At 41.4% G+C, this 27,381-nt stretch overlaps 1 protein-coding gene across 1 annotated transcript in view; it reads right to left on the bottom strand.

Annotated features, from left to right (window-relative positions):
• The window catches only part of LOC110535735 (fibrinogen C domain-containing protein 1), a 163,220-nt gene that overhangs the window by 40,153 nt on the left and 95,686 nt on the right, over window positions 1-27,381 (bottom strand). The window contains exon 5 of the mRNA XM_090190221.1: window positions 20,335-20,431. Coding sequence (XP_090046347.1) covers window positions 20,335-20,431 — 97 coding nt within the window. The remainder of the gene's footprint in view (window positions 1-20,334; window positions 20,432-27,381) is intronic.

Below are 27,381 nucleotides of genomic sequence, written 5' to 3'. Positions count from 1 at the left end.
GTGGACTAGAAGAATGGTGAACAAGAGCTGTTCATCTTGCAAGGACTGTCCAGTGTGTTGCTACCGTATTCTTAGTCAGTACAACCTATTGACCGACGCATACCACATCCTGGGCCTTGCTTACAAGTTCCTACTTACCCTGTCAGTAACCCAGGTAGCTTACGAGCGGAGCTTCTCTACTCTGAAATTCATCAAAGGTAGGCTCAGGAGCACTCTATCACAACAGCACCTGGAAGCTTTTATGCTCATGGCTACTGATCGAGATGTTTTAGTGGCCCTGGGCAGTGACTGGGTCATAGATGGCATTGCTGAGAGAAGTGAGCTGCTGCAGAAATTGCTAATTTAAGGATGTAGGAAATATGCTTATTTTTTATTCTATGACTTGCCTACTCACCAGTCTTTTCGCCAACACATTTCTTCCTGTATTATTTATTTTACTGGTCAGATGGTTCCAGATATTCTTGCCACCTTGCTGCCAGTGCCATTGTGCCAATATGTTCTCATTCTAGCCAACCTCCTCCCATTGTTCTATTTTACATCTATTTTACTAAAGTTATTGTTACAAATATTGTTTAGTAATCTTGTTTACATAAAGTGTGGTGTGGGATGTGTGGTGTATCACAGTTTTTTTCTTTTGATTGGCCGGTCTGAGTCAAAAAGTCCAGGGCCATTTTTCATTCCCAGTCCGTCCCTGGGAGCACCCCCCTATTCACATCGACGGGACAGCAGTGGAGAAGGTGGAAAGTTTTAAATTCCTCAGTGTACATATCACCAACAAACTGAAATGGTCCACACAGACAGTCTGGTGAAGAAGGCGCAACAGCGCTCAGGAGGCTGAAAGAATTTGGCTTGTCACCAAAAACCCTCACTAACTTTTACAGGTGCACAATTGAGAGCATCCTGTCGGGCTGTATCACAGCCTGGTATGGCAACTGCACTGCCCACAACTGCAAGGCTCTCCAGAGGGTGGTGCGGTCTGCACAACGCATCACCGGGGGCAAACTACCTGCCCTCCAGCACACCTACAACACCTGATGCCACAGGAAGGCAAAAAAGATCATCAAGGACATTAACCACCCGAGCCACTGCCTGTTCACCCCGCTTCCATCCAGAAGGAGAGGTTAGTACAGGTGCATCAAAGCTGGGACAGAGAGATTGAAAAACAGATTATATCTCAAGGCCATCAGATTGTTAAACAGCCACCACTAGCACAGAGAGGCAGCTGCCTTCCTACAGACTTGATATCATCGGCCACTTTAATAAATGGAACACTTGTCACTTTAATAATGCCACTTTAAGAATGCGTACATATCTCGCATTACTCATCTCATATGTATATAATGTCTACTGTATCCTTCACTATCTATTCTTTACTAGTATCTATTGAAACTTAGCCGTTGTGTCACTGCTCATCCATATACATTATTTTATACTTATATATTCTTATCCCATTCCTTTACTAGATTGTGAGTATTAAGTTTCGTTGTGGAATTTGTTAGATATTAGGTGTTGTTGTGGAATTGTAGGATATTACCTGTTAGACACTGCTGCACTTTCGGATCTAGAAGCATAAGCATTTCGCTACACTCACAATAACATCTGCTAACCATGTGTATGTGACCAACAAGATCAACAAGGTCACACAGATGTAGAGTCAAAAAATTATATATTCAAAAGTACAAAATGCATTTTATTTAAAACAAGCCTATCCAAATGATGAATACTCAAGTTGGAGATCCGGAGGAAATATGTTATGGTATGTGGCTAAGATGTTGCATTAGTCAAGGGAAAGTAGTTATGGTATCTGCTTGTAGCTCTAGCCTGTTCATCCCATTTCCATGCCTTGTGTTCAAAATCGATGACTTCCAAGTTGGCTGCAGATTGCGGAGGTATGAATTGGAATGATAAAAAGGCTCAAAGGGTACACAGTGTCTGAAACTAGCAAGTTGATTCTAATTTATTTCAGTGGAAGAGAGAGAGTGACCCGCAGAGTAAGGTAAGTAGTTAGTCTTAAACAATCCCAATCTAAGCCAAACAATGTTTTATTCAACATGGCAGGAGAATGGGCCACACAACATAAACATAAGAGAATTAGCTGTGTGTTTATGTTGCCAAACGAAACAACAGGGTCGAGCTGATATCATGGTGGCTCATCTTTAGGAAATTCAATACAATAGGGCTGCTCGCTGGCTGTGTCCATTCAAAGTAGGCGACACTCTGGGAGTGGGAAGTGCTGAATTGTGTGAAAAGGGCTGATTGGAACCGGATTAGGGCCCATTCATTCCCACACCATTTCTCCATTGTGTTATTTGACAAGTAGGGTTGAAGGAGCACTATGGGAGACGTATTTAAGGAGACCTATGGTTAGAATAGTCTTGACACAAAGATCAAAACTAGTTGTGTGATCAGGCATCACACCAGTGTCACACCAGTGTCACGCTGACAAATAACTAATTATGAGAACGTCTCAGAACAGTTATGCTCTCTTTTGACATGGAGCTCAATGCATTATTGTCAAGATATTGGCAACTACAACAATGCATTCACTGTTGGTGACGCCTGCTCATGCACTCTGTACTATTTTAAGATAACATTCTAGATAAATTAATAGAGGCCATACACACTCACCAACAGAGAAGATGGCGCCGTACTGTATGGCTGCCATCTTGCGATCTCCGACCCAACGTTTGCTATTTTCTTTTGGCATTTATCTTTACTTTTTTTTGTACAAAATGTATCCGCTATAATTTCTGAGGATTGACAATAACTTTATTTTATTTTTTTTACATCAGATCGGCAGACAATTCCGGCTTCAACTTTGACCCATTTGCCCTGGGCTCTTTGTGTAATTCCAACCCAATTTTTGGGCTATCTAAGAGGAAACGCCGGCCAAAAAGAGGCAAGAGAGATTAAGGTGAAGAGAAAACCGGCCACATCTTCCATCCATTCTATTGGCCAATGTACAATCTCTTTATAATAAGATGGATGACCTCTGATCGCGGATTTGCTATTAACGGGACTCTGGTGATTGTAATGTTCTCTGCTTTTCTGAAATATGGCTTTCGGACAAGATACCCCCGTGGCTAATCAACTTGATGGATTCTCCATTCACCAAGCAGACAGGACATTGGATTCAGGGAAACCGTGGAGGGGAAGGGTATGCCTCTTCATCAACAGGAAATGGTGTGCTGACTCTATCGCAGTGGAAGTATTGGCCCATTGTTCACCCATTTTGCAATACCTGATGGTCAAATGCCGACTCTTCTAGCTTCCAAGAGAGTTTTCAACTGTTATAGTGACTGCTGAATGTATTCCTCCACCTCAAGACAAGAAGAACAACAAGCTAGCATATGGCAAACTGTACAATGCAATAAACAAGCAGGAAACTATGCACCGGGATGCTGCTTTCCAACACATCTCCTTCTCCACTAGGGGCGATAAAGTCCTAGACCACCGTTACTCTACCCACAAGCAAGCATAAAAGGCTCTCCCTCGTCCACTCTTCTGCAAATCAGATTACTCCTGCTTCTTGTCTACAAGTCAAAGCTGAAACAGGAAGTACCCGTGATTCTCCGTTGAGAAATGGTCATCCGAATCGGAGGCTATGCTATAAAACTGCTTCGCTAACGCTGACTGGAATATGTTCCAGGACTCCGCAGATAGCATCGATGAGCTAAGCACCTCCGTCACTGGCCTCATTAGGAAATGCAGGTTCACTGCTTCCCCAATTAAAAGCCATGGGTTAACACTGAGGATGGAGCTAAGCTAAAGGACAGGGCTACCACACACACGGCTATCGCAGCCAACCCCGAGGCTACCTCTGAGGACACGAACAAGTACAAGAAGTCCCACTATGACATCTGCAGTGCCATCAAACAAGCAAAAGGACAATATATGAACAGGGTGGAATCCTATTACACAGGCTTAGATGCCCGAAGGGAGTAGCAGGGGCTACGTCCATTACGGATTACAAAGCAAGACCCGGCCCTGATCTGCCCAATGATGCCTCTCTACCAGACGAATGCAAAACATATTATGCACACTTCGACAAAAACAACCGTGCATGAGGGCCCCCACTGACCCAGGGGACTGGGTGATCTCGCTCTCCGATCAGGTCGACACCCAAAGGCCGCAGGGCCAGACTGTATTCCAGCGCATGTTCTCGGAGCAAGCGCAGAACTGCTGGCAGACATATTCAGTCATTTTAAACCTCTCCTTGTCCCAGTCTGTAATCCCCATGTCTCAAGCTGACCACCATCATTCCTGTTCCCAAGAACTCTAAGGCTACTGTCCTGTAGCACTCACATCTGCAATCATGAAGTGTTCTGAAAGGTTTTGAAAGGCCAGAAGAGGACAGGCCACCCCTCAGAGTCTGGTTCCTCTCTAGGTTTCTTTCTAGGTTCCTGCCTTTCTAGGGAGTTTTTCCTAGCACCCGTGCTTCTACATCTGCATTGCTTGCTGTTAGGGGGTTTTAGGCCGGGTTTCTGTATAGCACTTTGTGACATCGGCTGATGTAAAAAGGGCTTTATAAATACATTTGATTGATTAACTGATTGCTTGTTATAACTCCATCATCCCAGACATCCTAGAGACCCACTCCAATTTGCATACCGCCCCAACAGATCAATAGACGATGCAATCTCAATTGCATCCCACACTGTTCTCACCCACCTAGATAAGAGGAACACCTATGTGAGAATGCTGCTTATTTACTACAGCATAGAGTTCAACACCATAGTCCCCTCCAAGCTCGTCACCAAGCTTGGGACCCCGGGACTAAACACCCCCCAACTACGGAGTGCGTCTGCTCTTTCTAAAGATCTAATTTAACTGTACTGTATATAAGAATATGAACAGTGTGTAAATAGTATTTTTGTTGTCTCTTGGTGTCTTTCCTATATACTGTACACTGAGTGTACAAAACATTAGGATCACCTTCCTAATATTGAGTTGCACCCCCTTTCTCCCTCAGAACAGCCTGAAGTGCATTTAACACGTGACATCAATACCACCGGCTAAATCTGAGTTAAAATGCATATTTACTCTGTTCCATCTGACTGCACAATCCACTCATTAGCCCAGCCAAGCAATTTATAAAATTGATCTCCAATATAAAAAGCATCTTGACATTATCTGATATTTCTTTTAGACTAACATTTAGTTTTCAACGGCAGAGATTTGTATAAACCTTGCTTTTTGTCTTTCTGATATTTGCAACATTGTTTCAATATTCAAATTCATTCTCCAGCTGTCCCATAGTAATGAACGTGTCAAGAGTCGGAACGAGACAGACAGGCAGCGTTTCTCAACCAGTCGAAATCATGAATCAGCTGGCATCATTTTTATGGATATATACAAATGAAACGAAGTACAACTAGTTTGCAGTCTTTCCAGCTTCCGTTTGATGTTATTGTTTTAGCTGTGTTGGCTAACTCCTCTGAACAACAGTGTCCTGATGAGTGAGCACATTATCCATACCAGGCAAGATCACGCCTCATTAGCTCATTGTTATGGATGTATCCAAAAAATGTTTTTAGAAAACAGCTTAAACAAATGCAAATGCAGCTACTTTGCTGTTATTCTGGCTGCACTTTTTGACCTGACTGTAAGTTAGCCGTAGTTGGTTATCAAGCAAGGGATAAGAACAATGCCAGCCAGTATGGCAATGGAACATTTAGAATGAACGACTGGATCGCGTCCATAGATACAGAACAAAACAACTGAACGACTGGGTCGTGTTTCTAGCAAATCAGAACAAACGACCAGCCGGCGTGGGTAGCTACCCGAGATTTGTGTCGGGACTATATCTTGTGGAATGGTGAAATTAAATTAATCTAAAAAAATATATATAGGAAAATATGTCAATCATTATTTGAATATGTTGTATAAAAGTGATAATGCCCTCGAAGCCGGTGTTTAGAGAATATATTGGCATGGTTTCCGGCCTTCAACCAACAACACCCATGCCAATGAATCCCCCAAATACCAACTTCTCAGGCATTATCACTTAATTGTACACTCAGTGTATAACTTATTACATGTTTATTTTCTATTTTGAGTTTGTTTCAGTCTATTACTGTTCTGTACTGATTACAGATAGAGCCATGACTACATTCTTTATTCAATACTATTTATACAACATCATGTAATTCAGTCAATCAGTAAAATCAGATAAAAAACAGATAAAACTTCCCCTTATGGAAGAGCGCGGACTGTGAAGAGACACAAACACACAAACATGCACTCCACACACACATACAGTTTAACATTGTTTTTTTCTGTATATTGATTTTGCATTGTGCTGTTCTTGCCATAATATGGACTGGGTTTTTTACCAAATAGGGCTATCTTCTGTATACCACCCCTACCTTGTCACAACACAACTGACTGGCTCAAACGAATTAAGAAGGAAAGAAATTCCATAAATGAAGTTTTAACAAGGCACGCCTGTTAATTGAAATGCACTCCAGGTGACTACCTCATGAAGCTGGTTGAGAGAATAGGACATTTTTTTGCAAAGCTGTCATCAAGGCAAAGGATGGCTACTTTGAAGAATCTCAAATATAATTTGATTTATGTAACACTTTTTTGGTTAGTTCATGTGTTCTTTCATAGTTTTGATGTCTTCACTATTGTTCTACAATGTAGAAAATAGTACAAATAAAGAAAAACTCTTGAATGAGTAGGTGTGTCCAAACCTTTGACTGGTACTGTATATCCCTACCAGTAATAAAATGGGATGACGTCACTGATTTCCACGCTGGAGCGAACATCAACCTGAGAGACAGTATGGCAGAGGAGAGCTGTGAGACAGATATTGCCATAAAATCATTTGGCCCTCATCTTTGGATTTCACATAACTGGGAATACAGATATGCATCTGTTGTTCACAGATACTTAAAGAAATTAAGTAGCATGTGGTGTGGATCAGAAAACCAGTCAGTATCTGGTGTGACCACCATTTGCCTCATGTAATGTGACACATCCTTCAAATAGAGTTGATCAGGCTGTTGATTGTGGCCTGTGGAATTTTGTCCCGTCTTCTCTTCAATGGCTGTGTGAAGTTGCGGGATATTGGCGGAAACTGGAACAGGCTGTCATACACGTCGATCCAGAGCATCCCAAACATGGGTGACATGTCTGGTGAGTATGCAGGCCATGGAAGAACTGGGACATTTTCAGCTTCCAGGAATTGGGTACAGGTCCTTGCGACATGTGGCTGGGCATTATCATGCTGAAAAATGAGGTGATGGCGGTGAATGAATGGCACGACAATGGGCCTCAGGATCTTGTCACGATATCTCTGTGCATTCAAATTGCGATTGATAAAATGCAATTGTGTTCATTGTCCGTAGCTTATGCCTGTCTGCCCATACCATAACCCCACTACTACCATGGGGCATGTTGTTCACAATATTGACATCAGCAAACCGCTCGCCCACACGACACCTTCCACACTGTCTGCCATCTGCCCAGTACAGTTGAAACCCGGGATTTACCTGTGAAGAGCACACTTCTCCAGCATGCCAGTGGCAATTGATGGTAAGCATTTGCCCACTGAAGTCGGTTACGATGCCAAACTGCACTCAGGTCAAGACCCTGGTGAGGACAATGAGCACGCAGATGAGCTTCCTTGAGACAGTTCGTGCAAAAATGATTTGGTTGTGCAAACCCAGAGTTTCATCAGCTATCCGGCTCCCGCAGTTGAAGACGCCGGATGTGGAGGCCTTGGGCTGGTGTGGTTACACGTGGTCTGCGGTTGACGTTGGAGGTGGCTTATGGTAGAGAAATGAACATTAAATGATCTGGCAACAGCTCTGGTGGGCATTCCTGCAGTTAGCATACCAATTGCATGCTCCCTCAAAACTTGAGACACCTACGTTAATGTGTTGTGTGAAAAAAATGCACATTTTAGAGTGGCTTTTTATTGTCCCCAGCACAAGGTGCACCTGTGTAATGATCATGCTGTTTAATCAGCTTCTTGATATGCCACACCTATCAGGTAGATTATCTTAGCTCACTAACAGGGATGTAAACAAATTTGTGCACAACATTTTAGAAAAATAGGCTTTTTGTGCATATGGAAAATGACTGGGATCATTTATTTCAGCTCATGAAACATGGGACCAACACTTTACATGTTGTATTCATATTTTTGTTCAGTGTAGATCATGTATAAAGTAATGTCCCAAAGAAAATAACTCCATTAATGGTAGAACGATTAAATATAGGCATTTGTTTTCATATTTAGAAAAGGCACTCTTTGAAATGTGTGCTAAAGTTCAAATTCCTTTATTTAAGGTGGCCACAAATTATCTAGGCCATTTAACCTAGCTAAAGCACCCAAGTAAAACTGCCACAAAGCAGTTAGTCCTGAGAGTAAGGAATGATGTAAGGACTGATCAATAGCGGTAACACATGGATTCTGCTAAGAAAGTCTTGTTATGACATCTATCATCAAAGTTCGTTGGTTTTTAATGGACCTTCCTCCCATTAGTGAACAAAGTGGCCTACCTAGTGAGACATGGGAAAAGCTATTTTGCACAGACTCCATAGCCTACTCTCTATGGAGTTGTTAAAATTCTAATGGGTAGAGATGCAAGGTGACTGCTTATCTAAGCTTATTGAAATCAATGGAACTCGAAATTTGAATATGAAAACAAAGAGTAAAAGTGAGCGAGGGAGAGAGTGGCAGGAAACTAGTGGGTTTGCAGAAGGATTATAAAGTTACAGAGTCAGCATTCCATTCAGGGAAAGTGGGGCACCGGCCTGACAAGACAAACGGTCATGGCCACATCCCACTAGCCTGCCTTCCCTAGCCTGGATTGTGTTCCTTACGGCACGAAAAGGAACACATTTTAAAATGTTTTGCAACAGAAATGTAAGTCCCTTCCTTTAGTTTCCCAGGCTACCAAAGCCCCGGGTTCCAAAACACATTTTTATTTTTTTGCCCAACTCCACTGTACAAACTCAGACACTTTCTTGTTACATGATCCTTTCCAGCCTTGTGGCCAGTTCCAGCAACTATGGTGGCTAACTGGCCAGCACAGTACAGCTCGGCTCAGTAGTGTGAAAAGGGTATAAGTTATTTAGATTCCAGTCCAAAATAGACTGTATGCCCCTTACGCCTGCCTGGTTACACTCTTATCATTACATCGTGGCAATTCAAAATGGTGGAAGAAAATCCCAGGCGGATGTGAACACTTGACCTGATATATAACTCACCTCTTCTTAATGCAAAAAGTATGCTTTCATATGAGTTACGCAAATGCAACTGCACGACAACAAACAGAGGTCTATCTCAACACTGCAATGTAACTTTTGGTGACCAAAATCTAAGCTCACAGTTTCAAATTTTAATCAGTTTCTGTTGCTGAAATAGAGTCTGTAGCATGAAAAAAAAAATATGCCCGAAAGACATCTGGGTCAAGAGTAGTAACCTACCCAGAACATCAAATGTGTGCCACTTCATATGTTAACTGGTGAGGTGCTTAAAATGCATTCTAATGGACTGTCATTTTTCAGGGTGATGACATTCAGCAAATCTTTGTCGTTGCAGCAAGGTCCCTGCCTGTCCCTGAGATGTGTGCATGTTCTTCTAATCGAGCAGAGTGATGGGATTGTATCATGAGCAGTACACTCTCTGGATTGTTCCTCAATCACCAGCATGTAATAAGGAATCACTATTCAGACTGCGATCAATACGCCAGGAGGCATTGGCAAATAGGCCATGTCATGAATTAATTACTGGGAGAGAAGAATGTTGTGTGCCAACAGGCCTGGCAGGTAGAATGACTGCCGTTATGCTATGTTATGACTGTCATAATCATGACATGGCAGTTGTGTCAGGTCCACACCAGACATGGGATTCCCTCCCTGTGTTTCAAACCAGGGGTGCATAAGGGGCCAAAGGATAATTTGATTGGCCAGCTCCATTGACCTTTCACCTTGGGTTGAGTAGGAATTACTGATAGAGGAAGGTTGGGATCAATGCGATTATACAGTGAACAAAAATATAAACACAACATGTAAAGTATTGGTCCCAACAATCCCAGAAATGTTCCACAAGCACGAAAAGCTTATTTCTCTCAAATTTGGTGGACAAATATGTTTATATTCCTGTTAGTGAGCATTTTTCCTTTGCCAAGATAATCCATCCACCTGACAGGTGTGCACATCATCAAGCTGACTAAACAGAATGATCATTACACAGGTGCACCTTGTGCTGGGGGAAATAAAATACCACTTTAAAATGTGCAGTTTGCCACAAATGTCTCAAGTTTCGAGGGAGCATGCAATTTCCAGAGAATTGTATGTTAATTTCTCTACCACAAGCTGCCTCCAACGTCGTTTTAGAGAATTTGGCAGTACGTCTAACAGGCATATCACCCGCCGACCACGTGTAACCACGGCAGCCCAAGACCTCCACATCCTGCTTCTACACCTGTGGGATCATCTGAGGGGGGTGCTGAAGAGTATTTCTGTCTCTAATAAAGCCCTTTTGTGGGGAAAAACTCGTTCTGATTGGCTGGGCCTGGCTCCCCAGTAGGTGGGCCTATGCCCTCCCAGACCCACCCATGGCTACACCCCTGCCCAGTAATGTGACATCCATAGATTAGGGCCTAATGAATTTATTTCAATTGACTGAGTTACTTATGTGAACTGTAACACAGTAAAATCTTTGAAATGGTTGCATGTTGTGTTCATATTTTAGTTCAGTATATATTAAAGGGCCTCTCTTTCTGCTGATATGTGTGTGACTGTCCTGGCTCTCGTTGGTGGGGTTTGATGATACAGGGAATACCGAAGGGATCAGATTACGAGATTGAAAACATTCCTTCTTTTAGAGAGAATGAAGGATAAGGCTTTGGTGTTTTTTGTTCACTTCATCATAAAAAGAAACAGCCATCTCAAAAGTAACACTTGAGCTTCAATAATGGGATTCCAACAGTGCACAAAGCAAGGCTTTTATAATACCTCCTACCTCTGTGGACCACTGAAGCTGGAGCTGAAAGTGTGTGTGTGTGTGTACCTGCGTGCGTGTGCATGAGTCTCTCTGCATGGTGTGCTTGCCACTATATTTGAAAGGTGCTTTTGAGTCAGATGCTCCATAAATTGGCATTCTGGGTAAAGGTTTAGAGTTTTATAGCAGAGTGTTGGAATGAACTTTTTATCACAATTTTTCTTATTTTTATGACTGATAAAAGGGAATGCATATCTGAAGTCCTCTGCAAGGTTGGTTTTGACTGAATATGCTAATACACTACCACATAAAAATATAGAATGGCAATTTCAACCTCACCCCTTGATGACTTAAAAATACTCATATTAATATTCATGTCTCCCCAATATCAAAATAATATGCAGATTCATATTTCAGGCTCAGATGAAACATACATAGCATTTTTATCTTACTGAAATCAATCTGTAGGATCATATTGCCACGACATAAACAATGTAGATAATATCAATAACAAATCAACTATATTTTTTACACCTTTTTCTCCATAATTGGTAGTTACAGTCTTGTCCCATCGCTGCAACTCCCGTATGGACTCAGGAGAGGGAAAGTTTGAGAGCCATTCGTCCTCCGAAACACGACCCTGCCAAGCCGACTGCTTCTTGACACACTGCTCACTTAACCCAGAATCCAGCCGCACCAATGTATCAGAGGAAACACTGTACAACTGGTGACTGTGTCAGGGTGCATGCGCCCGGCTCGTCACAGGAGTCGCTAGAGCGCAATGGGACAAGGACATCACGGCCGGCCAAACCCTACCCTAACCAGGACCTAGCTGGGCCAATTGTGCGCCGCCTCATGGGTCTCCCGGTCACGGCCGACTGAGACACAGCCTGTAGTGACGCCTCAAGCACTGCGATGCAGTTCCTTAGACCGCTGCGCCCCTCGGGAGGCCCATGAATCAACTATCTTAAACGTATAGTATTCTTGATTTTGCAGCAGAGTGTGTCGAGTGTGTGTGTTTGTGTCTGTGTGTGCGTGTGGACGTGACAACAGTTTACTGTTAGGCCTTTGGCCCCATGGAATTAGGAATTAGAATACTATAATGGGTATGAAATGTCTTTTGACAGTATACAAGGTCAGACATTTTGGTCAAGGTGTTCGTCAACCATGGTCAGGAGAAAACTGAGGATGGATCAACAACGTTGTAGAGTGAAAAGAAGGAAACTTGTACAGAATAAAAATATTCCAAAACATGCATTCTGTTTGCAATAAGGCACTAAAGTTAAACTGCTAAAAATGTGGCAAAGAAATTAACTTTATGTACAGAATACAAAACATTATGTTTGGGGCAAATCCAACACAACACATCACTGAGTACCATTCTTCATATTTTCAAGCATGGTTGTGGCTGCATCATGCTATGGGTATGCTTGTCATCGGCAATGCCTAGGGAGTATTTGGGGGGGGGGGGGGGGATAAAAAGAAACAGAACAGAGCGAAACACAGGCAAAATCCTTGAGAAAAACCTAGTTCACTCTGCTTTCCAACAGACACTGGGAGACAAATTCACCTTTCATCAGGACAATAACCTAAAACACAACGCCAAATATACACTGTAGTTGTTACCAAGATGAGATTGAGTGTTCCTGACTGGCCTAGTTACAATTTGAACTTAAATCGTCTTGAAAATCTATGGGAAAAACTTGAACATGGCTGCCTAACAATGATTGACAACCAACTTGACAGCTTGAAGAATTTAAAAAGTATAGTGTGCAAATATTGTACAATCCAGCTGTGCAAAGCTCTTAGAGACTTACCCAGAAACACTCACAGCTGTAATCGCTGCCAAAGCTGATTCTAACATACAAAACATTTTTCAATACTTCATTTTCAATACTTCATTTTCAATACATTTGTTAAAATGTCTAATAACATGTTTTCACTGTCGTTATGGGATATTGTGTGTAGATGGATGATAATTATTATTTGTTTTAATACATTCTGAATTCAGGCTGTAACACAACAAAATGTGGAATAAGTCAAGGGGTATGAATACTTTCTGAAGGCACTGTATGTGAGGATGCTGTTAATCGACTACAGCTCAGTGCTCAACACCATAGTGCCCTCCAAGCTAGTCAATAAGCTGACGGTCGTAGGCCTGATCACCAATGGCGATGAGACAATGTAATGCCAGGACAACAATGTCTCCCTCAACGTTAGCAAGACCAAAGAGCTGATCGTGAACTACAGGAAACAGGGGCAGGTGCACACCCCCATTCACATCGACGGGGCCACAGTTGCGAGGGTCAAGAGCTCAAAGTCGGTGTCCACATCACTGAGGACTTAACATGGTCCTCTCACACCAGCACAGTCCTAAAGAAGGCACAGCAGCGCCTCTTCTCCCTCAGGAAGCTGAAAAGATTTGGCATGGCTCCTCAGATCCTTAGGAACTTTTCTAGGTGCATCCCCGTCTGGTATGGCAATTGCCAAAAACTCCAACCATGGACTGTTCTCTCGTCCGGCAGGCGGTACCGGTGCATCAAGGCTCAGACCATCAGCCTCCCAAATAGCTTCTGTCCCCTGGCCATAAGACTCTTAAATGGCTAACAGCTACTTCTCTCCCTCTCCCACAGATTATCCACACTGACTCTATGCCCACCCACAGATACACACATCTTCACTGTCACTCTGACTCACACACACCCTCAGTAACACACTCATTACTGATGCCACACACTTAGACCAACACCAACACACACACAACCCTCACAACGATGCTTCTGCTAAAATTATTATTGATTAGATGTATTACTACCACTACGCTGCTACATTATTAATTGATTATTGATTACCATTAGTATTACCTTAGTATCTATCTCTTTATCCTACTACTGGTCACTATTACTCCTGTTGATATGAATATATGACCATAAGTATTTATATATTCCTGCTACTATACCCTTTTCAGCCCTGTTTACATGTACAGTATATCCGCCTATCACACTTACAATGACACTCTTGCACACATACACGGTCACAAGACGCAGGCCTCCTAATTGTCCCTAGAATTGCTAAGCAAACAGCTGGAGGCAGGGCTTTCTCCTATAGAGCTCCATTTTTATGGAATGGTCAACACAAAATACTGGAGGCTGAGACAGGAGGGGTCAGGAGACACTGTGGCCCCATCTGATGATACCCCCGGACAGGGCCAAATAGGAAGGATATTGTCGAACTGGGATTCCTGGGAGTGCCTTCTGATGAAGATCATCAAAGGTAAGTGAATATTTATGGTGTTGTTTCTAACTTTGTTGATTCCAAAATGGTGGATATTCCTCTGGCTGTTTTGGGTTCTGAGCGCCGTTCTCAGATTATGCTTTTTCCGTAAAGTAAAAAAAAAATCTGACACAGCGGTTGCATTAAGGAGAAGTCTATCTTTAATTCTGTGAATAACACTAGAATCTTTTATCCTGTCTATTATGAGTATTTCTGCAAAATCCCCTGATGTTTTGGAATCAAAACATTACTGCATATAAGGCGCCAATGTAAACTGAGATTTTTGGATATAAATATGCACATTACCGAACAAAACATACATGTATTGTGTAACATGATGTCCTATGAGTGTCATCTGATGAAGATCATCAAAGGTTAGTGATTCATTTTATATATATTTCTGCTTTTTGTGACTCCTATCCTTGCCTGGAAAAATGGCTGTGTATTTTTTCGACTTGGCGGTGATCTAACATAATCATATGTTGTGCTTTAGCTGTAAAGCATTTTTGAAATCAGACACGATGGGTAGATTTGCGCGCCTTTCAGCAGAATGTTGTCGACCTGCGCTAGAAAGGTTAATATATTTTTTTGATACTTACAGGGGTTCTAAAACTCAAAATCAAATGGCTAAATGATCCATGGTATGACCATCTTAAAACAATTCCATATGTTAGCTTAGACCTTTTTAACCGGTTCCTATGCTTTTAAAATAACGGTTCTGTTCCGGAACAGTCTAAATCACTTTTGTTATGGGCTCTGATTCTGTTCCTCTAAAAATGTTGTTGTTTTCCAGTTTTCGGGTTTTATTCCCTGAACTGGTTCCAACCCCTGGTTATAACCACCCCCCCCCCCCAAAAAAAAAAATCTATATATTTAACATTATGTAAAATGTATTTTCAATATACGGGTACAAGTGTAAATGGGTACGATTGTAAATGTAAACTTTGGCAGTGATATACATTTTTTTCCCCACCTCATTTTAATACTATGTCATAAAGAGCACATGTTCGACTTCATAAAAAACTAGTTTTCCCCTCCCAAGAGGTAAAGAAAATTACTATATTAAGTACACATCATGTTATGCCAGTTGGACGCTGGTTACAATGCTCTCGTCAAGTTTGTTTATTTGTGATATGAAAGACATAGAGTCACATCATGACCGATAATGTATAATGTTTGTAGTCATTTTTGTAGTCATTTAAATGCATTTAAATACATGTTAATGCTTTTGGAATGTGTCAAGTAGAATAACAATACATTATGGCAAAACGTATTGTAGAGTTGGTAACCTTGGACTTGGAGGCCTGGCTTTTTGGTATCGTAGCTTTGTCTTAGTGCTTTTTGGCCTCCCGTGAGAAGGATTGTCATTCCAGTGAATGTATTATGCATGTGTGTAATTAAAGGTTAAGCTTTGTCATACTGTATGGAGAAAAAAAATACATGCAAAATATAAGAAATTGGCCATATAATGTATTTAATTAGCTTTTATTTCATACATTTTAAATATATTCCAGAATATATTTAAAATGTGTATATAATGTCCGGTGGAAGCAGAGCAGGAGAAGGAGATGGAGAAAATTCAGGTAAATAGAAGATGCAAAATCTATTTGAATTTGAAATACATTTTACGCGATGTTAAATATATTGAAATATATTTTTCTCCCGTACTGGTGTACACTGACATAAGTGCATGTGATACCAAAGAGCCTACTAAAGTTCCATTGTTAATACAGTGACCTCTTCATTGCAATATGACTTGGCCAATTTTGTATATTTGCCATATAATATAATAAAAATATAGATTTCTTACAAATAAATTGCTTGTCGTGATGTGTGTTTTATCCAATATTTTAATTTTAATCCCAGCCCCTGTACCCGCAGGAGGCTCTTTGCCTTTTGGTAGGCTGTCATTGTCACGCCCTGACCTTAGAGAGCCTTTTTATGTCTCTATTTGGTTTGGTCAGGGTGTGATTTGGGGTGGGCATTCTATGTTTTGTTTTTTGTGATTTTGTGTTTCTATGTTTTGGCCGGGTATGGTTCTCAATCAGGGACAGCTGTCTATCGTTGTCTCTGATTGGGAACCATACTTAGGTAGCCCTTTTTCCCTCCTTTTGTTATAGGTAGTTAACTTTGTTTGTGGCACTTAGCCCTGTTAAGCTTCACGGTTGTTTTATATAAATTAAAGAAAATGTACGCTCACCACGCTGCACCTTGGCCTCCTTCCAACGATGGCCGTGATAGTCATTGTAAATAAGAATTTGTTCTTAACGGACTTGCCTAGTTAAATAAAGGTTAAATCAAATGTAAAATATTTCAAAGCATTTTGGAAAATATTTGACAAAACATCAAATACATTTTATAATATATTTAGCAAATATATCGATAAATACATATTCTAAAGTACATTCTTTAATGTATTTCACTTCCGGATGTATTGAAGATATATTATGATATGCATTTGACATACATTTATATATACATTTTATATACATTCTGTAAAAGACAGTATATTGGAATGTATTTCAAAGGTATTAAATATTTCACATAGATAGACATGCTTTTTTATCTAAAAATACATTTTAAACGTTTTTTTCCCCCCATATGGGACCAGTTTGGAACCCCTTGTCTTCCATGCTTTTTTCCTCTCCAGGTCCACCAGTACATAAAGAGACTGCTCTGCCTGTAGGTAAAATACATTTCATTAAACACCCTGCTGCAGTGAGCAGCAGTTTTCCTCTTGCCTGCTCCTCTCTTGGAGAATTTGTCAATCTTGACATGCTGATGCTCTGTGGCAGGCCTGTCATTTCAAATCACCCAACCCTGAATTAGGGCTCCGGTTCACTCACTGAGGGCAAATGTAAGACACGCAACCACCCATGCAAGTACACACCTACACTCTTCACACACTCTTCACACACATCCCTAAAGGACAGGTGGAAAGTACAGCAATAAAAAAATGTCCCTGAAGCATCAGTGACCTAAAGAGGCAACTTGAGAAATGTAACATATAAACACGGTATGCAGATTTCAAATTTTTGATGAGGTAGCAACACCCAGCAGTAAATGGCATGAGGAAAAAAAGCTATTAATCTTCTTTGTATTGGCCTTTGGGACAAGCCCCTCCCACCAAACGCACGCATGCCACACACACACACACACACACACACACACACACACACACACACACACACACACACACACACACACACAATTATGTAGAGAATTGATCTAAGCTTTTTCCTTTTGAGCTTCACTGATTAATTTCAGCTAAAGAAAGAATATAACAAAGCATGTGTCTCTGCAATCCTGAGAAATAATATTTTCCTTTTACTTTCTGCTGGTGAGATTGGGTTGCTGGGATAAAGTAACGCAATTACCAGGACGGGATCCACTCCTATTCATGATGTCATGACTGTCCACGAGAATCCAAATAGGTCAGATCAGGTTTGCAATGAGGGGAGGTAGATTAGTGGTGATGAACAACTCACGTCCTGAAGATTCAGAACTCCCTCTCCAATACTCACCAAAGGAATGTCTTTTGTTTCAAGATACTTTTACCGGTGAAACTCTAACACGTTCAAAAGCGAATACCAGAACAATATTTCTAGCATTGAATGTGGGGAATGGTCAGCGAAGATCTACAGAACACTAATGTAATTTTGTTTCTTATTTTGTGATGTCATTAAAAATGTTATAAAGGAAATAATGTATTTTGGAAAGTATACTATATACATGTATGAAGTGTCCATCCTATGTGTTGTGCATCTAACATGACTTTTATTTCATTTTAAATGTGTTAAAAGGGATGTGATTAGAAAAACTATAAGAGATAATTATTTTACATAACTTTGTACAAGTGACAAGTCATGCCCCCTAGGAAGGTCAGAGAGCGTATCAGCCTGACGGAACCGCCCCCTTTCGAACAAACTTTATAATTGATGAGTCAAGAAATTAACATAGCAGACCACAAAAGCGTCAGTTTCAGCTGCATGTTTAAAGTGGTTTGAACTGTAAATCTCAACACGAGGTAGAGATTATAAACTCACATCCGGACAATCACTGTTACTGCTGATTAGCTGTAATAAGCATCTTTGAAAGCGAATTTAAGTAGGGCCATCCTGCACTCAAACCATAGATACGGCTGGCTAGCCTATCTTCAAAGAAGCATCTTCAAGAGCGAATGCAGGGAAAATAAACTCTGTAGTTCTGTTCAGGACTACACGTCAAGTCACCGGATACTGGACAACTACAGAGAAGAACAACAGTAGAAGACTTGTTGGTGTCACACCCTGATATGTTTCACCTGTCTTTGTGCTTGTTTCCACCCCCTCCAGGTGTCACCCATCTTCCCCATTTATACCTGTGTTCTCTGTTTGTCTGTTGCCAGTTCGTCTTGTCTCGTCAAGCCTACCAGCGTGTTTTTTCCATGCTCCTGGTTTTCCTAGTCTCTGTTTTCTAGCACTCCCGGTTACAACATCTTCTGCCTGCCCTGACACTGAGCCCATCTGCCTGACCATTCAGCCTGCCCTGACCTCGAGCCCACCTGTCACCCGATCCTTTCAGACTCTGACCTGGTTAAAGAACTTCTGCCTGTCCACGACCTGCCTATTGCCTGTCCCTTGTATTTTAATAAATATCAGAGACTTGAACCATCTTCCTCCTGTGTCTGCATCTGGGTCTTGCCATGTGTCGTTATAGTTGGAACCCTTTTGGACAATCAGAGCCTTACAAGTGTGCCGCGGAAAGGCCCAACTCCCTTTCCAAGGTGGCCCTGTCCACTGAGAGAGATCCACGCGGACTCAGGCATTTCACATAAATACATTCATGATTTCTTACTCAAAGCGGGCTGCGGTTTGTGTAGTATATGGTTACTCTAGGTGAGAGTAGTTTCTAAACGTACCAACGTTAAGTGTCTCTCTCCCTCTCTGTCTCGCCCTGCCCTCTTCATCTCTTTTGTAACAAGCAGCCATATTGTTATCAGTCCTCTAGGGACCTGTTTTTAACGTATTAAGGGTGCATGTTTATCCTGTGTTCCCATTTAATTAGCTAGTAAATAAATAATTCAACCAATTTATGTAGTGCATAATAATAAGTAAGGCTCTGGTTTTTGCAGATGCAAGGAGGTTACGACTTGTAACGGCTTTCCTCTTCCTCTTCTGAGGAGTAGCAAGGATCGGACCAATACGCAGCGTGGTAAATGTTCATCTTAGTTTTTTAATAAGAATAATGAACACTGAACAACACAATAAACGACCACGTGAAAAAACTAAACCGAAACAGTTCCGTGTGGAACAAAACACTGACACGGAAAATAAACACTCACGAAACACAAGTGGGAAAAGGATACCTAAGTATGATTCTCAATCAGAGACAACTAACAACACCTGCCTCTGATTGAGAACCATACCAGGCCAAACGCAAAACACAACATAGAAAACGGAACATAGACAAACCCACCCAACTCACGCCCTGACCATACTAAAACAAAGACATAACAAAGGAACTAAGGTCAGTACGTGACACGACTGTTCAAAAAGATGATATGATATGAGGTTATGATTAATAAGTCGACTGCTTATAGATGTGATAGGTAAAGACCTTTAGGAGTTTAATTTGGGAGATGGTAACTCTTTAATGAACCGCACTCATGTTGCTCCAGATCCTAATGAGTTAATTGTTACATGATTAATTTAATTGGGTACAATTAAACATAGTTTGTTGATTAGATAAATAACAGTCCTCAGATTAATTTTAAAGTCAAGTCACGACAATGAATGAAACCTGAGAGGCTTATGCTGCTCAGTGTTAAATCGATTTCCAAGATTTTGACGCAAAAGTTATTCTTCCAGTGTTGCAGGTAAGACAAATTACTATTTTCCTGAAAACCCAGCATAACTTCTATGCAAGCCTACATTTGATCCAGCTGTCTTATCTACCTTGAATTATTCTAGTGTGTAGAACAAGTTTTAGAATCCCACACCAAATAAAATGTTCTCCTTTCTTCTGGGCAGACTTTGGGAATGTGACAAGAACGTGGAGTGTTATCGAACCAATAGACTGAGTTATTCATGGTATTGATCCTATTTGTGAGTGCTCACCAAGCCAGTGCTCTCCAGTAATCTTGCCGAAGCCGTTGCGGTATGCGTCCCATGCTCGGAAGAAGTTCACTGCGCCATCCTCTCTGCGCTGAATGACCTGGGAGGATAAACAGAAAAAGAAAAACACCCCACATGATTACCATGGCAACATTTCGGTATATTGTTTTGTGATCATAAGTGCTCAAATGCAACCTAATCCAGGGCAGTATTCATTAGTGCACACCATAGCAAAATGTTTTGCAACAGAAAACGAAAATGACTGTTTCTTATTGGAAGAGCTCGAGTAGTCTCTCCCTGTTTCAGTCTGTTTTCTTCTGTTTGGTGCCTAGTGAATATGACTCTGAATAATTGGTTTTCGCCAGCCCCATTTGGTGTAAATGACATTGACACATTTGGTGCTGCTTTAAATGACGTGCAGTATATAAAGGCTTCATGAAGCCTTAATAAAGCCTTCATGAACAGAACATGAATGTGTCACAAATCATCTATAAACATATGTCATGCTCGATAAAAGGGTTCATAAAATAACCACCCTGCACACTCTTGGCATATGTGTTATATTATTATTATTGTATTATTATTATTATTATTCTACAATGTAGATAATAGTAAAAATAAAGATAAGCCCTTGTATGAGTAGGTGTGTCCAAAGTTTTGACTGGCACTGTATCTCATGATAATGACATAACAAAAGATGTTTTGATTATTGATAGTATGACTGATGCAGCCGAGTCCACAGTGGATCAGCACATATGTTTTTATTGATTGCTTCACTAAGGGATAGTACATTTCATGCTAACATTATGCTTTCATTTGTGTTTGGAGCTCATTATCAGTTTATAAGTTAGAATGTTAGCAAGCTAAAAGTCCCTTACAATGAGCTAAGACATCTTGGCACATATATTTACTTATTTTATTTCACCTTTATTTAACCAGGTGGGCAAGTTGAGAACAAGTTCTCATTTACAATTGCGACCTGGCCAAGATAAAGCAAAGCAGTTCGACACATACAACAACATAGAGTTACACATGGAGTAAAACAAACATACAGTCAATAATACAGTATAAACAAGTATATATACGATGTGAGCAAATGAGGTGAGATAAGGGAGGTAAAGGCAAAAAAATGTATATATTCCCTCGTGGGGCATTTGAGCCCTGAATGATGCCTGACAGGAAGCCCTGTTTCCCAGACTGTTTGCAACTGCTAAGACCACAGCCAATCTCATGAAAGCAACAAGGCAACTAACTTGGCTAGTCTTGTGAGTCAGCCTGCTAATTAGCTAGTTATCTAGGTTGTCTTGTTAGCTATCTTGTTATGTATGCTGGTTGTTAGCTTACATACCCGATATGTGTATACAATAATTGCAGATTAGCAGTCAGTGCATTACGTACAGTGCATTGGGAAAGTATTCAGACCACTTAACTTTTGCACATTTTCTTTTTACCTTACAGCCTTATTCTAAAATGGATTAAATGTACAAATCCTGTTCAATCTGCTCTGAAGACCACATTGTAATTACTTCGCCACCATGGCCTATTTATTGCCTTAACTCCCTTATTTGACCTTATTTGCACTCACTGTATATAGACTTTTTTTTACCTACAAATACCTAGGTGTCTGGTTAGACTGTAAACTCTCCTTCCAGACCCACATCAAACATCTGCAATCCAAAGTTAAATCTAGAATTGGCTTCCTATTTCGCAACAAAGCATCCTTCACTCATGCTGCCAAACATACCCTTGTAAAACTGACCATCCTACCAATCCTCGACTTCGGCAATGTCATTTACAAAATAGCCTCCAATACCCTACTCAACAAATTGGATGCAATCTATGACAGTGCAATCCGTTTTGTCACCAAAGCCCCATATACTACCCACCATTGCGACCTGTACGCTCTCGTTGGCTGGCCCTCGCTTCATACTCGTCGCCAAACCCACTGGCTCCATGTCATCTGCTAGGTAAAGTCCCCCCTTATCTCAGCTCGCTGGTCACCATAGCATCACCCACCTGTAGCAAACTCTCCAGCAGGTATATATCTCTGGTCACCCCCAAACCAATTCTTTCTTTGGCCGCCTCCTTCCAGTTCTCTGCTGCCAATGACTGGAACGAACTACAAAAATCTCTGAAACTGGAAACACGTATCTCCCTCACTAGCTTTAAGCACCAGCTGTCAGAGCAAATCACAGATTACTGCACCTGTACACAGCCCATCTATAATTTAGCCCAAACAACTACCTCTTTCCCTACTGTATTTATTTTGCTCCTTTGTACCCCATTATCTGTATTTCTACTTTGCACGTTCTTCCACTGCAAATCTACCATTCCAGTGTTTTACTTGCTATATTGTATTTACTTTGCCACCATGGCCTTTTTTTGCCTTTACCTCCCTGATCTCACCTCATTTGCTCACATCGTATATAGACTTGTTTCTACTGTATTATTGACTGTATGTTTGTTTTACTCCACGTGCAACTCTGTGTTGTTGTATGTGTCGAACTGCTTTGCTTTATCATGGCCAGGTTGTAAATGAGAACTTGTTCTCAACTTGCCTACCTGGTTAAATAAAGGTGAAATAAAAATAAATCAAATTGTAAAAAATTAGCTAGCTATAACTGGCATGTTCACGTATCGCCAACCAGGATCAAACTGACCATGAACAATCCATTTGGGTGGTCTTAACCAATCATAGCACAGTATGATATGGCAGTAAAATGCATCCAATTACAATTCAGTATGTTTACACATATGAATATTACATCCCTTCTTTTAAAACAAAAGAAATGTTTACATATTCTAAGCATTTCTTTTGAATACATGCTCTGTAGTTTGAACTCAAGGTAAGTAACCATTTATATTGCATACAATACCAACTGAATCAACATAAGACTCGAATCTAGAAACAATAATCCAACATACTGTTACTTTTCAAACAAGGGATTCTTAGCAACTCAGCTTTCACTGTAGAAATAACATCTTAACATTTCAAATAAATACAATACCAAAGCATTAAGTGAACTTTCAAATAACACGTTTACAGTCTGGAACTCTTTTAGGGCAGCGATCCGCCAACACCCTTTGACATTTCACAGGTCTAGGACAGCTCTGGGCTTGACCTCTCTTCCTGACCTTGTGCGATATGATGCTGAGCATGCCTCTGTGTCAGTCAACAGTTCTTGTGCTGTTGCAGGTAAGTATGGTGTATGTTGTGCTGTGTGTATGTTTAGTCCATCACGTTCTCTTTCAGGGGAACAGTTCATCTCATCAGTGTGTTGTTCTTTTGTGTTCAGTAGGTGACGACGATTGTGGCGGTACACCGCTCCTTCTGCGGTGCGGACGTGATATGAACGTTCAGAGTCAGCTGGCTGGATGACGACTGCTGGCTTCCAGAGGCCATGCTCCTGGATTCTGACTGACTCTCCATCGATCAGTGGTGGCAGTGGTCTAGCTGACCTGTCGTAGTATTGCTTTTGTTGTTGTTGTCTCTGTGCACGTTTTTCATGCATTTCCTTGTAGCTGACGAGTTACGAGTTACGAGCTGGCCTCAAGTTGCAGCTGCTGGTTGTTGCTGGGAAGGAGTGAGCGAAGTCTGCGGATCATCAATAGCTGGGGCTGGTGATTTTAAGTTGTCAACTGGAGTGTTGCGGTATTCAAGGAGACTGAGGTAGGGGTCTCTCGTCTGCTTTTGCTTTATCCATGAGTGATTTAGCAATCTGCACAGATTTTTCCGCAAGGCCATAACTTTGAGGGTAATGTGGGCTTGTGGTGGCAAGTGTGAACTCCCATGCTTTTGTGAAGGATTCAAACTCATTTGATTTGTAACAGGGCCCATTGTCAGATATTAAAGTCTCTACAATGCCATGCCTGGCAAAGGCTGCTTTCAGCTTGTGTATCATAGCTGCAGATGTCGTTCTGTGAAGCTTATCGAGTTCGAAGTACAGTTGGAAGTACAAGTATTTGATACACTGCTGATTTTGCAGGTTTTCACACGTACAAAGCATGTAGAGGTCTGTAATTTGTATCATAGGTACACTTCAACTGTGAGAGACAGAATCTAAAACATGTATTAACCAGTTGCATCTCTAGGGGCGCTATTTCATTTTTGGATAAAAAACGTTCTCGTTTTAAGCGCGATATTTTGTCACGAAAAGATGCTCGACTATGCATATTCTTGACAGTTTTGGAAAGAAAACACTCTGAAGTTTCAGAATCTGCAAAGATTTTGTCTGTAAGTGCCCCAGAACTCATTCTACAGGCGAAACCAAGATGATACGTCAAACAGGAAATGAGCAGAATTTCTGAAGCTCTGTTTTCTAATGTCTCCTTATATGGCTGTGAATGCGACAGGAATAAGCTTAGACCTTCTGCCGTTTCCCCAAGATGTCAGCAGCATTGTGACATATTTGTAGGCATATCATTGGAAGATTGACCATAAGAGACTACATTTTCCAAGTGTCCGCCTAGTGTCCTGCGTCGAAACTGGTGCGCAAAGCCATGTGCAAGTATTTTTCCATTTCATTGAGAGGGGAAACCATGCTTCCACGAACGATATATCATCGAAGAGATATGTGAAAAACACCTTGAGGATTGATTCTAAACAAGGTTTGCCATGTTTTCAGTCGATATTATGGAGTTAATTTGGAAAAAAGTTTGCGTTTTGAGGACTGAATTTTCGGGTTTTTTTGGTAGCCAAATGTGATGTACAAAACGGAGCTATTTCTAATACACAAAGAATCTTTTTGGAAAAACTGAACATCTGCTATCTAACTGAGAGTCTCCTCATTGAAAACATCTGAAGTTCTTCAAAGGTAAATTATTTTATTTGAAGGCTTTTATGTTTTTGTTGAAATGTTGCGTGCTGGATGCTAACGCTAATGCTAACGCTAAATGCTACGCTAGCTAGCTACTTTTACACAAATTATTGTTTTCCTATGGTTGAGAAGCATATTTTGAAAATATGAGATGACAGTGTTGTTTACAAAAGGCTAAGCTTGAGAGATGGCATATTTATTTCATTTAATTTGCGATTTTCATGAATAGTTAACGTTGCGTTATGGTAATGAGCTTGAGTCTGTATTCACGATCCCGGATCCGGGATGGGGAGATCAGAAAGGTTAACTGCACCTGTTTGAACTCGTTACCCGTATAAAAGACACCTGTCCACACACTCAATCAAACAGACTCCAACCTCTACACAATGGCCAAGACCAGAGAGCTGTGTAAGGACATCAGAGTTAAAATTGTATACCTGCACAAGGCTGGGATGGGCTACAGGACAATAGGCAAGCAGCTTGGTGAGAAGGCAACAAATGTTGGCGCAATTATTAGAAAATGGAAGAAGTTCAAGATGACAGTCAATCACTCTCGGTCTGGGGCTCCATGCAAGATCTCACCTCGTGGGGCATAAATGATCATGAGGAAGGTGAGGGATCAGCACAGAACTACACAGCAGGACCTGGTCAATGACCTGAAGAGAGCTGGGACCACAGTCTCAAAGAAAACCATTAGTAACACACTACGCTGTCATGGATTAAAATCCTGCAGCGCACGCAAGGTCCCCCTGCTCAAGCCAGCGCATGTCCCGTCTGAAGTTTGCCAATGACCATCTGGATGATCCAGAGGAGGAATGGGAGAAGGTCATGTGGTCTGATGAGACAAAAATATAGTTTTTGGGGCTAAACTCCACTCGCCGTGTTTGGAGGAAGAAGAAGGATGAGTACAACCCCAAGAACACCATCCCAACCGTGAAGCATGGAGGTGGAAACATCATTCTTTGGGGATGCTTTTCTACAAAGGGGACAGGACGACTGCACAGTATAGAGGGGAGGATGGATGGGGCCATGTATCGCGAGATCTTGGCCAACAACTTCCTTCCCTCAGTAAGAGCATTGAAGATGGGTCGTGGCTGGGTCTTCCAGCATGACAATGACCCGAAACACAAAGCCAGGGCATCTAAGGAGTGGCTCCGTAAGAAGCATCTCAAGGTCCTGGAGTGACCTAGCCAGTCTCCAGATCTGAACCCAATAGAAAATCTTTGGAGGGAGCTGAAAGTCCATTTTGCCCAGCGACAGCCCCGAAACCTGAAGGATCTGGAGGTCTGTATGGAGGAGTGGGCCAAAATCCCTGCTGCAGTGTGTGCAAACCTGGTCAAGGACTACAGGAAATGTATGATCTCCGTAATTATTGTATACAGTATTAGTATTATTGACTGTATGTTTTGTTTATTCCATGTGTAACTCTGTGTTGTATGTGTCGAATTGCTACGCTTTATCTTGGCCACGTAGCAGTTGCAAATGAGAACTTGTTCTCAACTAGCCTACCTGGTTAAATAAAGGTGAAATAAAAATAAAATAAAAGTAATTGCAAACAAACGTTTCTGTACCAAATATTTAGTTCTGCTTTTCTTTACTTATGTCATGCAATTCAATTCAATACTTAAAAATCATACAATGTGATTTTCTGGATTTTTGTTTTAGATTCTGTGTCTCACAGTTGAAGTGTACCTATGATAAAAATGACAGACCTCTTTGTAAGTAGGAAAACCTGCAAAATCGTCACTAACTGGTAAGTTGCTGTACACAGTGTGCACTTGCATGTCCATGCTGTAACGATCTGGGTGTAGTGGGTGCGAAGTCAGGCGCAGGAAGCAGAGAGTTTAGGGTAGTGCTATTTAGTGCACAAATGGCGAACATAAGCCACCCCACGAAAACACAGGGCGCACACAATAACAAATGCCCCAAACACGGGGACTAAAACAGTCCAGCAAAAAATCCACGAACAGGAAAACACGTTTAACCTCTAACGTGCACACTAGTCCCACAAACAATCCCGCACAAAGAACAGGCGGGCTGGCTGGCTAAAAAACAACAACTAATCACCAAATAAACCACAGGTGTAACCAATAAACAGACAAGGAGGGGGAGGAAAGAATCAGTGGCAGCTAGTAGGCCGGTGACGACGGCCGCCGAGCGCCACCTGAACGGGAAGGGGAGCCACCTTTGGTGGGAGTCGTGACACATGCCTTCACTGAGGCTGCTGTCCTTA

This window comes from Oncorhynchus mykiss, chromosome 11 (genome assembly GCF_057628025.1).
Source record: "Oncorhynchus mykiss isolate SJ-2025 chromosome 11, ASM5762802v1, whole genome shotgun sequence".
Lineage (NCBI taxonomy): Eukaryota > Metazoa > Chordata > Actinopteri > Salmoniformes > Salmonidae > Oncorhynchus > Oncorhynchus mykiss.
This window is presented reverse-complemented; position numbering and strand designations above follow the sequence as displayed.